General features: G+C 34.5%; 2 protein-coding genes and 2 pseudogenes across 3 annotated transcripts; 3 read left to right on the top strand and 1 right to left on the bottom strand.

The window, feature by feature from the left end:
- Nucleotides 1-2892: 2892 nt before the first annotated feature.
- On the top strand, nt 2893-3743 carry LOC148194812 (protein DETOXIFICATION 11 pseudogene; annotated as a pseudogene).
- An 85-nt stretch (nt 3744-3828) lies between these two features.
- Nucleotides 3829-5946, top strand: LOC148194811 (protein DETOXIFICATION 12-like; annotated as a pseudogene).
- An 880-nt stretch (nt 5947-6826) lies between these two features.
- LOC124826031 (fruit protein pKIWI502) lies at nt 6827-10593 on the top strand. Of its 2 annotated transcripts, none has more exons than XM_088096425.1 (5): nt 6827-7430; nt 8188-8287; nt 8382-8477; nt 8561-8641; nt 10009-10148. In XM_088096425.1, the coding sequence occupies exons 1-5, from the start codon at nt 6895-6897 to the stop codon at nt 10015-10017; spliced, it is 822 nt and encodes a 273-aa protein (XP_087952551.1). In that variant the 5' UTR covers nt 6827-6894; the 3' UTR covers nt 10018-10148. The 2 variants fall into 2 exon arrangements, with proteins under 2 accessions (XP_087952551.1, XP_047154748.1); XM_047298792.2 differs by having other exon boundaries at nt 6828-7430; nt 10133-10593.
- Nucleotides 10594-11141: 548 nt separating this feature from the next.
- LOC124826030 (uncharacterized) lies at nt 11142-12207 on the bottom strand. Its single transcript, XM_047298791.2, is given in 2 exon segments — nt 11142-11838; nt 11841-12207. Coding segments are annotated over 2 exon segments (912 nt in total). The 5' UTR covers nt 12190-12207; the 3' UTR covers nt 11142-11275.
- Nucleotides 12208-12928: the final 721 nt, after the last annotated feature.

Raw genomic sequence — 12928 nt, 5'->3', positions numbered from 1 at the left:
AATTATATATTATATATCTATGACATGATTGCGAGTCAATTTCGTTTGGTATAGTTGTCGGTGTTGGAGACGGAGTAGAAGATCTTGACGCTGGTCTAATCGATGTAGAGAGAGAAAATTTGCCACCCGTCGAAGATGGAGGGAGAGGGGGCGACCTGATGATCGGAGGCGGAGATTGAGAAGAGGAAGTCCTTAATGAGAAACGTGACACAACTACCATGAAAGTTTGAATCAAATGTGGCACACCATTGGCCATGTCACATAAAATTTAACATCGTTGCTTTCGAAGGACTAAAAAGGAGTTTCTCAAGAAAAATGATCAAAGTGAAGTAAAGTTTGAAAGATGGATGAAACCCAAAAGCCTGATACTCGAAGGACTAAAAACATATTTAACCCTTAAATATGTGTAGTTAGTCAAAGATTTTAACATCTTATATTATTACATAAATTTCTTACATAAATAAATAACCAAGTTTATTGAAACATCCTACAAAGTTTCAAATTAAAAGTTCAAAGTTAAAAGTTACAAGTTACAAGTTTTAAGTTACAAATTATAGGTTATATGTTACAGGTTACAAGTTACAAGTCATATGACACAGATTACATATTACAGGTTACAAGTTAAAGGCTAGAGGTTATAAGTTACAAGTTACATGTTATAAATTACATGTTAAAAGTTAGAGGTTACATGTTACATGTTACATGTTACATGTTACAGGTTACAGGTTACAGGTTACAGGTTACAGGTTACAGGTTACAGGTTACAGGTTACAGGTTACAGGTTACAGGTTACAGGTTACAGGTTACAGGTTACAGGTTACAGGTTACAGGTTACAGGTTACAGGTTACATGTTACAGGTTACAGGTTACAGGTTACAGGTTACAGGTTACAGGTTACAGGTTACAGGTTACAGGTTACATGTTACATGTTACAGGTTACAGGTTACAGGTTACAGGTTACAGGTTACAGGTTACAGGTTACAGGTTACAGGTTACAGGTTACAGGTTACAGGTTACAGGTTACAGGTTATAGGTTACATGTTTTAAGTTATAAGTTATAAGTTACAAGTTACATGTTACAAGTTACATGTTACAAGTTACAAGTTAAGTTACATGTTGCAATTTACAAGTTAAGAATTACAAGTTACAAGTTAGTAGTTAAAAGTTAAAAATTACAATGTTACGGGTTACAAGTTACATGGTACACGGTACATGTTACATGTTACAGGTGACTAGTTACAAGTTACATACTACTAGTTATTACGAGTTACAGGCTATAGATTACAAGTTACAGATTATAGGTTAGAAGTTACAAATTAAAAGTTACAAGTTACAAATTAAAAGTTACAAGTTACAAGTCACATATTACATGTTACAAAGTATAAGTTAGATTTTAAAAGTCATAAGTTACAGACTAAAAGTTAGATGTTATAAGTGAAATTATAAATTATAGATTACATGTTACATGTTACAAATTACATATTACAAATTACAAATTACAGGTTAATTGTTTTTATAAAATAACAACGTTTGATTCTTTAATAATAAATCATGTAATTATAAAAAGAAAACACCATGGTTTAAATATGCATTTTAACCAATTAATAAATGTGAAACATTTTACATCATAATAATATATTTTTTAAAATATCATTTATAAATACATTATCATTATTATTAAATATACTGTTAGAGTTATAAAAATATTGTCAAAGTTAACTAAATTGTCTACTATATCATTTCTAGGTCTGAGCCCAATGCTTCACTCCACACTTCTTCATGTCATAAATATATATATATATATATATATATATATATATATATATATATATATATATATATATATATATATTGGAAAACATGCCACTGTCTCTCTAATTATTTTCCCTTCGTATTATTTCTTTAAATTTGTAGTCTCATTTTTTTTTCAAAATTATATGTTACCCCAAATATTTCAATATCATTTTTACATGAAGGAATATATCTTTTAGAATAAATGTCTTTTTCTTCTTAAAACTTCTCATTTATTTTGTGCTAACGTTTTAATTTATTATTAATTCGACTAACTGAGAAAAGTGATATTTTCAATTAGTGTTGTTATTGTTGGATTTTGGTTCTTTGATTATATTCTCGTGTCTTTAGAATTGTGATATTTTGTTCACCTCTGTCTTTAACAATTGTTTGAAATACAAGCAATTTTCAAGTAAACAAAACTTTTGCAAATTGAATTTACTTTATATGACAATATATTTACATGTATTATTAAATATGTAGAAGTTTCCAATGAAGTATTATTAACTATCATAGATAGTGTGTTTTCTCCGAGTTTGTAGTTGAATTTCAAACTTGTAAACATGATAACATAGACTTAATTTGGTCTTAGGATTAATAGATTTAATTTAAATATGATTTGCATAACATATGGTTGTAACCAGTGGGAAAGAAAAACATGAAAGAGAATGATAGTGCGGAAAAGAAAGAGAGGAGCAAAAAGTTCGTGGGAATAGTTTGAGTGAAGAAATGAAAAGGGTGGTTCACATAGCAGGGCCCATGATGTAGTGAACAAAAGCTTTGATCCACCAACATTTAGAGGGAACAAATTGCATTTTCAAACCTGTTTTCTCTTTCGGTTACTGCTTCGCTATTCATCAGCGAAGTGGAATCTGAGGTTCGCTGCACACAAGGAGGACGCAGAAATTCAGGTTCCAGTTTCTCATAATCATACCTTCATGTTTTCATATTGAGTTTAATTTCTATGGATGATTAATATAATTTTCTTAGTGTTATTGAATTACAAAATCACTATGAAATCTTAGTGGTAACTAGTAGGAGAGAACAAAATGGAAGATAATTTGTTAGCAAAAGGAAGTGAGAAGCAGAAAGTTACATGGGATGTTTTGGGTGAAGAATCAAAAAGATCATCAGAATAGCAGGACCTATGGTCAATACAACTACCACATATTATCCATATCTCTACATATTCCTAATGATGCTCAAAGGTAGTAATTAATCACTGAATCGACTCCAATGAAATCGAATGCTTTTAGTGATTAAGTATATATTCTTTATCGGCGATTTCTGTCATGTTACTTTCCTCAAATTCATCTTGATTTTATTTCCCTAAGTGACTCAGTTCAATCTCAATCTGTACACGCTAACAGACGGGAATGGCTAGTGGACCAGAAACTATCTGTGGACTATATGGTGCTCAGTCTTATAAAAAGTTTGGTGTGCAAACATACTCTGCCATATTCTCTCTCACAATCGTTTGTCTTCCCCTGACTTTCTTTTGGAGCAGCATGGAAAAGATACTAGTTTCCATCGGCCAGGACCCTCTTATTGCACATGAAGCAGGAAAATTCATTATCTGGCTTCTTCCAGCACTTTTTGCATATGCAATTATTGGACCGATAGTTCGATATTTTCAATGCGAAGTCTGATTCTTCCAATGCTTACAAGTTCTTGTGTCACTTTATGATACCTCTTTGTTTGGCTTTTGTGTTTTTCTTTTATTGTACATGGGATCCTGCATGTGCAAAAACGCGTGCACCCATATCTATGGAGCTGTTCCAAGGAATTTTGGAGTTCCTTCGCTTTGCGATCCCTTCTGAAGTGATGATTTAGTGATGAATACACACACACACACACGATTATAAATTGTTTAGTTTTCCGAAAGGGTAATGTTTTTTCATGTAATATTCATTTTAGCCTTGAATGGTGGTCGTTTGAGCTGCTTATCTTTCTGTCTGGGCTGTTTCCAAATTCACAACTTAAAACTTCAGTTATATCTGTTTGGTATCTTTGCTACATTCATTTCTTATTTTCAACATGTCATTTAAGAGTTATAAGGTCATCCTTGAACTTCAACTCACGGTCTAACATTTTTGTAAGTTAGCGCGATTCAACTCACGGTCTAACAGTCTTTCTTCTACAGTCTCAACACTATTTGCACTCTCTTTGCAATACCTTTTGGAACCTCTGCTGCAGCTAGGTGACATCATAAACAGTTCTTTCTAACCATTTTGCATGTCACAATCTGTACATCATAAACCAATTATCTTTCCTGTCTAATTGTGTAGCAGAAGGATTTCAAATGAATTAGGAGCTGGAAATCCACATGCTGCCGTGTTGCTGTGTTGGCTGCAATCTCTTTTGTAATCACGGAGGCAAATATAGTTAGCGGAACCCTCTTTTTCCCTCGCGGTGTTTTTGGTTATATTTTCCGCAATGAGAAGGAAGTTGTTGATTATGTCACTGCCATGGCTCCTCAGGTTTGCGTTTCTGTTACACTGGACAGCATACAAAGTGTTCTCACAGGTAAAATCCCCTTTCCTCGTCTATTGCTTAAGCAAATTTTATATTGAAGAGAGGCGTTGTCTCAATTTACTTTACAAATTTTGGCTAGGGGATGCTAGAGGTTGTGGATGGCAACATATATGTCAATCTAGAGGCATTCCGCCTCTGGGATTCCTGTTGCTGCCTCGCTGGCATTTTTGGCTAAAATGACAGGAAAAGGACATTGGATTGGTGTATAAGTCGGTGCTTTTGTTCAATTTATTCTACTTTTTACCATAACAAGTTGCATAAATTGGGAACAGCAGGTATGTATGTTGCATACACTTATTTTTCTAAATAGACTGTTCTTTTATACTTGATTAAATAAGACTAACTGAATATCAAGATACAGAGAGTGGGGCTTTTATACTCTCTTGTTGATTAAGGAGGGGATTAGGATGTCCCCATTTCACACAAATTTCGATTTCATTTCAAATCCATGTTTTTCTCTTGAATCCAATTGCATGTGGCTAATATTTGCGAATGAGATTTGAGAAAAACTTATGAGTCTCGTGGACTGAAAATTTGTGGTTTAAGGCACCTCTGGTTCTGCCTTCGTGTCCAAGGAAAATGGATTGAAGTTCTATTTGGGATTTGATCAATTTCTGATTTAGAGCTAAATATATTGGTTGTTCAGGAATTTTTATTTGAATTCTCTAATATGATTCAGAAAACCTCAAAGTTTTTCCACATTTTATACTTTTCGAACATTACGAATGACAATTTTATTTAATAACTAAACAAACTGCATACTAACTTCATCTTACACCAAAGTCCAGTTCTCAACTTATGAACTTAAAAGCACTCTGATATAATATATAAAAGAAGCATACACTATAAATATGAAGGTAACTATTCCAGAGTTGATATTTGTATGAATGATTAATTACATGAGATTGTTGTTTATGGACATCCGGAAGTACCATTGTCAGGTGACGGTGGAGCATAGGCAGAAGCATCAATACATTTGTTATATGGTTACTTGGTATCAAATATATGTTACTATGAACTAACTACTCAACTTTCATGAAACAAATTAACATGTTGCAACTCTAGTACGTGTCGATACAAAATGTTTATGTACCTAGCCTCAGTGGTTTGGAGAAAGAGGATAACCAAACAACACATGAATGCAAGAAACCACAACAGCTTCATTCTTTCCTATCTTATCTGATAATGGACTTCACCCCTGAACTTTTGTAGAATGGTTCTGGTAAAGACGAGGTATATAGGACTTCATTCAGCATCTTGGTGTTCAAAAGTCAGAACTCTTATATATTTATGATAGTCATATTGAAACTTCATGTTTGCTGCCACATACAGAACCTAACACTGTCTTCAATTCCAGAAATTTGTACGCAAATTATGTATAATTTTTCTTACAAATACAAAAGAGAGAATAGAAGAAAGAGAAGTGTGCAGAGCAACGACCCAATCCACAAGACAAAACATAACTTTGTTTATGCATGAAGCTCAAGTTTCCCGGTCTAAAGCGAAGCATTAACTTATATATTTTTTAAGGCGATGGTGATACTACGTTGTTGTCTTAAAATATTTTCTTGAACTGCCTTCGTTTTCAAGAGTATTCGTTGTGCTAATCCTTTCGCTCTCTGTTTGACAATGTCCAACAAAAACGAATTGAAGAAAATGAATAGCATGATTACAATGAGACCGCAATTATCCAAAAATAAAATAGCCATGGAAAAATGGAAATCCATAGAATATTGACATAGCTTCTTATAATAATGATATTCTTTTAGTATTATGCATAGTATACTATTATTACACGGATTTTAAAAGTTAAAATGAAACTATTTTTTCGTAATAAATAGTTAAGCTAATTAAATATGAAAAAGAAAACTAACTGTAATTGTATTTACTTTTATAAAATTAGACTTGGAATGCTCATTGATATGATTACTTTAAGAAGAATAAAAATATAAAAACTCGTAGCTATGCACATTTGTAATTACTTAAAAAAGTAATATTTTGATACACTAGCAACTTAAAATTGAGATTTAATCAATTTTTTAATTATGAAAGTAAAACCAAGTATAACTCCAACTTAAAATAGTAAAATTAAAAAGTTGATAATATGCAAGTTTTATATTATTTCTCAATTATAAATCATAATTAAAATAGAAAATACCAAAAAGTTAATAATATGAAAATCATATTATTTGTTAATTCTAAATCATTTGTGACAAATTTATTAATTTTTACAATACTTATTTTAAAATTATACTGAGAATAATTTTGTGTTGATTTGATGATAACATGAAAGTTTATACGTTAAACTCAAACCAAAATCTGTTTAATCATATTTTTACAATATTAAAATAATTTTATTATGCAACAAGGTAACCAACCAGACTCATCATCTTCGTTCCAACTCCATGGGACAAGACAGCGAATAAAAACATGACACGTGGAACTCTCATTATCCTTAATTCACCAGTGGTGCAATTTATCATTACCCGCCTGTTCCGCCGCCTCTTTCTATTCTGACCGAACCCTCCACGTGACCTCCCCACAACAAAACTATCATCAAAAAACACCATGTCACTCTTTATCTCACCGTCACCCTCGCTTACCCTCCACCCCCATGCGTACGTTAGCCCCTCCATGTCCGTCCTACGCCGCCTCCATCTAAACCTTCGCTCCAGCCGCCGCCGCCTCGCCACCGTTTCCGCCGCTGTTCGTCAGGACACTACCGTCTGGACCCCAGCCCCACTCTCCGAGGTCGAGCCCGCTGCCGAGTCGCTCTTCCACGTCGCCATCGACGTGTCTGACGCGCCTGACCTCGCCGCGTCCCACACAATCGCCGGGCAGTACCTCCAGCTCCGCGTGCCCGACTCGTCCAAGCCCTCGTTCCTCGCCATTGCATCGCCGCCGAAGCTGGCCGCGAAGCATGGCGTGTTCGAGTTCCTCGTGAAGAGCGTGGCGGGGTCCACCGCGGAAGCCCTGTGCGCGTTGAAGAGAGGCGATGTGGTTGAACTAAGCCAAGTCATGGGAAACGGATTCAACATCGATCTGATCGAGCCGCCCGAGAAATATGGAACCGTTATCGTCTTCGCCACTGGATCTGGAATTAGGTCAGTGTGCAAATTACCGTTTTACCCTCGATTTTTGTTATCTATTTAAAATTTTCCATTTCTTTCATTCCTTCTTAGAACATTGAATTTATGTGGTTACAAACTCATGCTGCATGGAAAATGAAGTTTTAATTGTTGTAGTTTCTTCAAGATCCTTGATATCATGCAAAATTCTTCAGTAAATGCGATTAAGTAGATCCAAATTGCAGCGCATAGACCTCAAAAACTTTCATGTTACAGTTGCAATTGTTGTTTCCAGCTTTTAAAAACCTTTATGTTACAGTAATGGATTCTGTTCGGATAAATTTGTCTATGAACAATTGCAGGAGAAGAAAATAAGCATTAAACTGAATTAAGCTTCCTTAAAGTAAAACTTATGCACCTCAATTTTTGGAGGAGCAAAATGAAAAAACTTCTAAAATGGTTACATGAATTAGGATTGTTTACACATATTTCTTCACAAGGACTTTAGAAGAAAAAAACAAGAAAAATGAAATAAAATTAGTTTTTCCTGATGTTAAAATTAGTTAATACATAAACTACTTTTTAGAAGATTTCTCTAATTTCATTTTTTTTCTCGTAGTCTTTATGGAGAAGTTTGTTTAACAAGACTTTTACTATATATTTTTTTTTCTTGTGAAAGAAGCTCAATTTATACTGGTTTTTTTTCTCTCGAAATGCTTATAGGAAAGTTTAACATAACCTTAATCCTTGATTTTGCTTGTATTGGTCTGACCGTTTACTTTGTTGTGTGCAGTCCAATTCGGTCTCTAATTGAATCGGGGTTTGATGTGGGGAATAGGTCTGATGTAAGACTATATTATGGGGCCAGAAACCTACAGAGAATGGCTTATCAGGTTATTTTAATTGTTTTTTTTATCTTGATGAAAGGAAAGGTTGAACTACTTTTAATCAGAGCTGCTTTAATAGCAATGTTGTTTTATCTTATAGGATAGATTTAAAGACTGGGAATCTTCTGGTGTAAAGATTGTTCCTGTATTGTCTAAACCTGATGATAGTTGGACTGGGGAAACTGGCTATGTTCAGGTAAAGTGCTTGAGCTCGTAGGATGAAGTTTCACATTACTTCCTTCACAGACAATGATTCTTTGCACACGGTTGTATTCACAGGCTGCATTTTCAAAGGCAAAGCAGATATCTAACCCACTGGCAACTGGTGCCGTACTTTGTGGGCACAAACAGATGACCGAGGTGTGTTCTTAGACCCCAGCTTGTCAGTCGGTATAGTTATGAGACGTGTTTGTTGTGTGTTTTAACTTTCCATTGGTGCAACCTTCTTGTCAATTACCACTATCTTTCCTATTTATCTTATAGGAAGAGCAGGAGTTCTAACAATTCTTTTAAATAAGAAGTGAGACTAACAAAAAATTGTGATTTCCAATAAATTTTATCAGGCTAAGAAAGATTATATTGACATGTAGAGAAAGAGAGAAAGACATAATAATGGTTGCTTTGAGGAAACCAACATCCCCGAAATAGCACTCGATTAGGAAGAAAATTAGCATTTAGGCTATTAAATGTTTCCTCCTTAGTAGAACCAAATGACTAAAGTTTAAATAATTACAGAAAATAAATTTAAAACAGTCAGGTAACTAAAAGCAAATGAGTTACATTCTACTTGTTTTCATTCTCCTTGGATAACAATGAAAACCTATATGGAGAATAAGAGAAAGATCCTAATGTTTTCATTCTCCAAGATATACTGAAAAGACAAGGTAATCTCCACTAGTCATGCACCGTGTTGATTACATTCTACTTCCTTTCTTCTCCTTACCCTGGCCTCTGATTTTTTATCTTCTAAAACTTAGTGAAAGGGTTGTGCAACTAATAAAAAATAAGGTTCATTTCGACAAACTGGCGTTATTTAATAAGATGGCATTTGAGTACATTAGCATTCTACCACAATTGTATGTGCCTTTAAACTGGACTCACTCAAATAGGATTTGGTTGCTATGCAAAGCAATGACTTCTATATATTGAATGGGCTATGGTGAGTAAGAGAGAGAGAGAGAGGGAGGGAGAGGCTGCTCCATAGTCTTGTGGGAAAGGGATATGCAACATTGTTAACATTGTTGTCTACAATACAAATAACTATTAGATCTCTTATCAGTGTTTTTAAATGTCAACTATAGTTGTAGGGTTGGTGGATTTTTTGCCAGTCATCATTGGCAATTTGTGAAGGAGAGCCTTCCATTGGAACACCACAGGCCACAATGTCATGTTTATATGACCCAATTTTGGTCTTCTGTTGTATTTTGCCATCGGTCATTGACACACTGTATGTTATCCATGTTGCTAAGAAGGGTAGCCCATGTTTTTACAGTAAGGTGTGTCTCTAGTAAGGAGGGAGGACAGGCAAGAAATAAGGTTAATAGAAATAGGAAAGAAAGATATGAAGTCAGTGAAAATAAGTGAAAAATATATATATATATATTATATATATATATATATATATAAAGATGTTTGGTAAGAGAAATATTAAGACTTAAGAAATCATTTTTAGACGTCATTTCGGTGAATCCTAAACCCAATTATCTTGGGCCCATTAAATAATGCAGGTCCATTAACTTGCTGGTCAATCCACACGGGATTTCAGAGTAACGGGGAGTGTCAAATATTTCGTTGCTCGTTTTCTTTGTCTTGGTTCCAAATCCATAACACTTGAATACATTATTGTTACAGGAGGTGACGTCAATTCTTGTTGCTGATGGAGTATCTGCAGATAAGATATTGAAGAACTTCTGATAAAAGTGGAGTTTGGTTAGTGTTGTATCATTTTTGAATTTGAATTATACTCGATATTTGTTCACTGCCTTTGCTGTGTATCAAGCATCTCAGCATGGAATGTATAATAAAGAACAATTTTGGATTAGTCTACACTATTTTGGGGGTCCAAATATTTGACAGATATACCGGGTCTAGGAAAGTTGAGTAAAATTTCCAACGGTTTGATTGTTGCACTATTACATTGATGTATTAATAATGCCTGTATTATCACGTCGCAAGTTGATATATGGGCATTAAAGTTGGCACTGAGTCTCTAGTTAAGTTAGCCTAGCATAGCTTCCGAACATGAACTTTTGTTGTGTAACTTCTTCATAAACTCAGATCTGGATTAGCGACAGAATAGACCATTTTTACAATGCGACTGTTTTTTTTGTGTTTTGGTTGTTACATACAAACTAATATAATTAGATAACATGCTTAAATAACTAAACGTAAATATTGGACCAACTGTTAAACTAATGAATAGAACGTCTGCGAGTTTCGTTCCTTTAACATGGAGATCAAATATCAGTAGTGTTCAGGATTAGGAAAGGAAATTAGATGACTAATATTGTATTCAAACGAAACAATTTTAACTATTTCTTCTATAACTAAAATGAACTCGTCATATCATCAAATAGAGACACTATTTCATATGTCTTCTCTATCAACATACCTGCCCGTTCAGCGACTTCATGACTCTTTCTGAGATGATAAAAGATGCAGCAATGTAAACAGATTGACGACGCCCTTAGATACTACTGTTGACAGTTCTGTCTCGACCCACAAAAGCTCAACTAAACAACATACAACGCCTATAACCAACTACAGAAAAAACACAAACCCTTGAGAGTTTTCTTTTGAAACCATCAAATATAGCTGTTAATAGCTGAAAATAGGTCAAATTAACGTTATCAGCCAACAATAACCAAGTGCAAAGTTTCAACAATCAATAACTATCAAATATTACATTCGACATGGCAATGAAATGTCTAACTTTAATTTGAATGTCAATTCCAGTAATGAACAACGACAGACAACAGGATAGATTCCAAATAATCAAACAATTTGGTCATCATTATTCTCATCCATAGCTCTACTTTCATGATGATCACCATCCTTTTTCTCGGTTTCCGTTTTGTCAAATTGCTCATCATACTTGTCATTAGATTTCGGGGAGTGCTGCCGCCTGTGATTTCTCTCATCATCCAAGTGGTACCTGTGTTTGTGGTGATGGTGGTGGTGATGACGATGATGGCGACTAGGCTTCTTATGCATTGATCTTTTGTTTTGATCTTCAGAATTTTCTTCTAATGACTTTGATCTGCTTCTTTGAACATTACTGTTATAATCGGAATCAGACGACCTCAGCTCCACGTTATGTGATCGCTTATGATGTTTATGGTGCCTGCTGTGGCCTTTCTTTCGTAGAGCATCGTCACTTTTATTACTTGACAAGTCAGATTCACTACACTCTGATCGTCGATGGCGTTTGCTATGCTTTCCATGATTTCTTTTCCGAACCGTACTTTCACCTTCGTCAGAGTCACTTGAATCTGATCTTGAACCTCGATCTCTCAGCCTCTTGCTCTGCTTCTTCTTTCTTCTCCTCTCCTCCTCAAGCTACTCTCGGAGTCATCATTACTAAAATCACTAGACTCTGAAGACAATTTCTTTGTTTTCCTTTTCGAACTTTTTTCTTTCCTTTTCTCATGGTCACCAGAGTCATAGTGAGAATGCTTCCTGTGCTTCCTATGAGATCTTTTACTTGTCCTATTACTCTCATCATCACTGTCATAATAACTGTCACTATCAGAAACTGACCTTTTTCTATGCTTTGTAACCTTAAGTTTTCTCTCTTTGGCTTCAGCAGCAGCTTCCAGCTTCTGCTCCCATTTCAAAGGGGCTTCCTTTCTCTCCATGATCTTCTTTTTCTTCTCCTCAACCATCTGGATGAATCGTTTGGTGTCCATTTATACTCCAAAACCAACACAAAACTGCATTTGGATCAAATGATGACCGGAAGTGCATCTCACAGAAGAGAAAAATCAAAGTTAGTTCGACAATCAAATCAAATAATTATATTGAATACTTCCAAAGGATTAGAAAAACAACTAAAACGATGCTTTGCATTTCTTATACGTTATCCATGAAAATTCTTAGAGACTTGTTCTTAGCAAAAAAAAACAGAAATTGTTATCAAAGGACACTGATAACATGAAATATCACATACAAAATACTCATTATGTTAAGACCTTGCCCTCTTTCAGAGAATTAATAAGAGCATGAAAGATGTGACCCTTCATCCATCTAGCTAACCAGTTATAATCTCAGTTTAAATTTCAAGGCTTATTCCAACAAAAAGGATACTTACTCCGAAAATTTCTATTACCATAACTACAAGCAGCACTAATATACAGGCATTGCTCACTAAGTTACAGTAAAGACAGTGATGATGGGTGAAATTCAAGAATTCAAAAAATGAGAGGAGACAGAGTCCAAAAAAATGCATGAGTGTATGATATAAATCAAACTAAATCTAGTACAAACATGGCAAAGACTAACTTTCTATGAATTATTTTGTCAAACCTGGGAGAAATGAAGCACAAACAATAACCGAGTCTCATTAAACAAGTATAATTCCCCTCAATATTTTACAGAATTCTTAACTGACAGAACCAACAAAGTTAAATTGATCTGATTCCTACATTT

The sequence above is a fragment of the Vigna umbellata genome, chromosome 8 (assembly GCF_029865625.1).
Source record: "Vigna umbellata cultivar VRB3 chromosome 8, Vumbellata_1.0, whole genome shotgun sequence".
Classification (NCBI taxonomy): domain Eukaryota; kingdom Viridiplantae; phylum Streptophyta; class Magnoliopsida; order Fabales; family Fabaceae; genus Vigna; species Vigna umbellata.
Note: the sequence above shows the minus strand (reverse complement) of the source record. Positions and strands in the feature narration are given on the sequence as shown.

Excerpts from the sequence above, each read along its gene's own strand:
- LOC124826031 (XM_047298792.2), top strand. The coding sequence starts at position 6,895 with ATGTCACTCTTTATCTCACCGTCACCCTCGCTTACCCTCCACCCCCAT. Across the intron at positions 8,288-8,381 it reads TACAGAGAATGGCTTATCAG|GATAGATTTAAAGACTGGGA; the intron begins GTTATTTTAATT and ends TTTATCTTATAG. Across the intron at positions 8,642-10,132 it reads GGCACAAACAGATGACCGAG|GAGGTGACGTCAATTCTTGT; the intron begins GTGTGTTCTTAG and ends TTATTGTTACAG.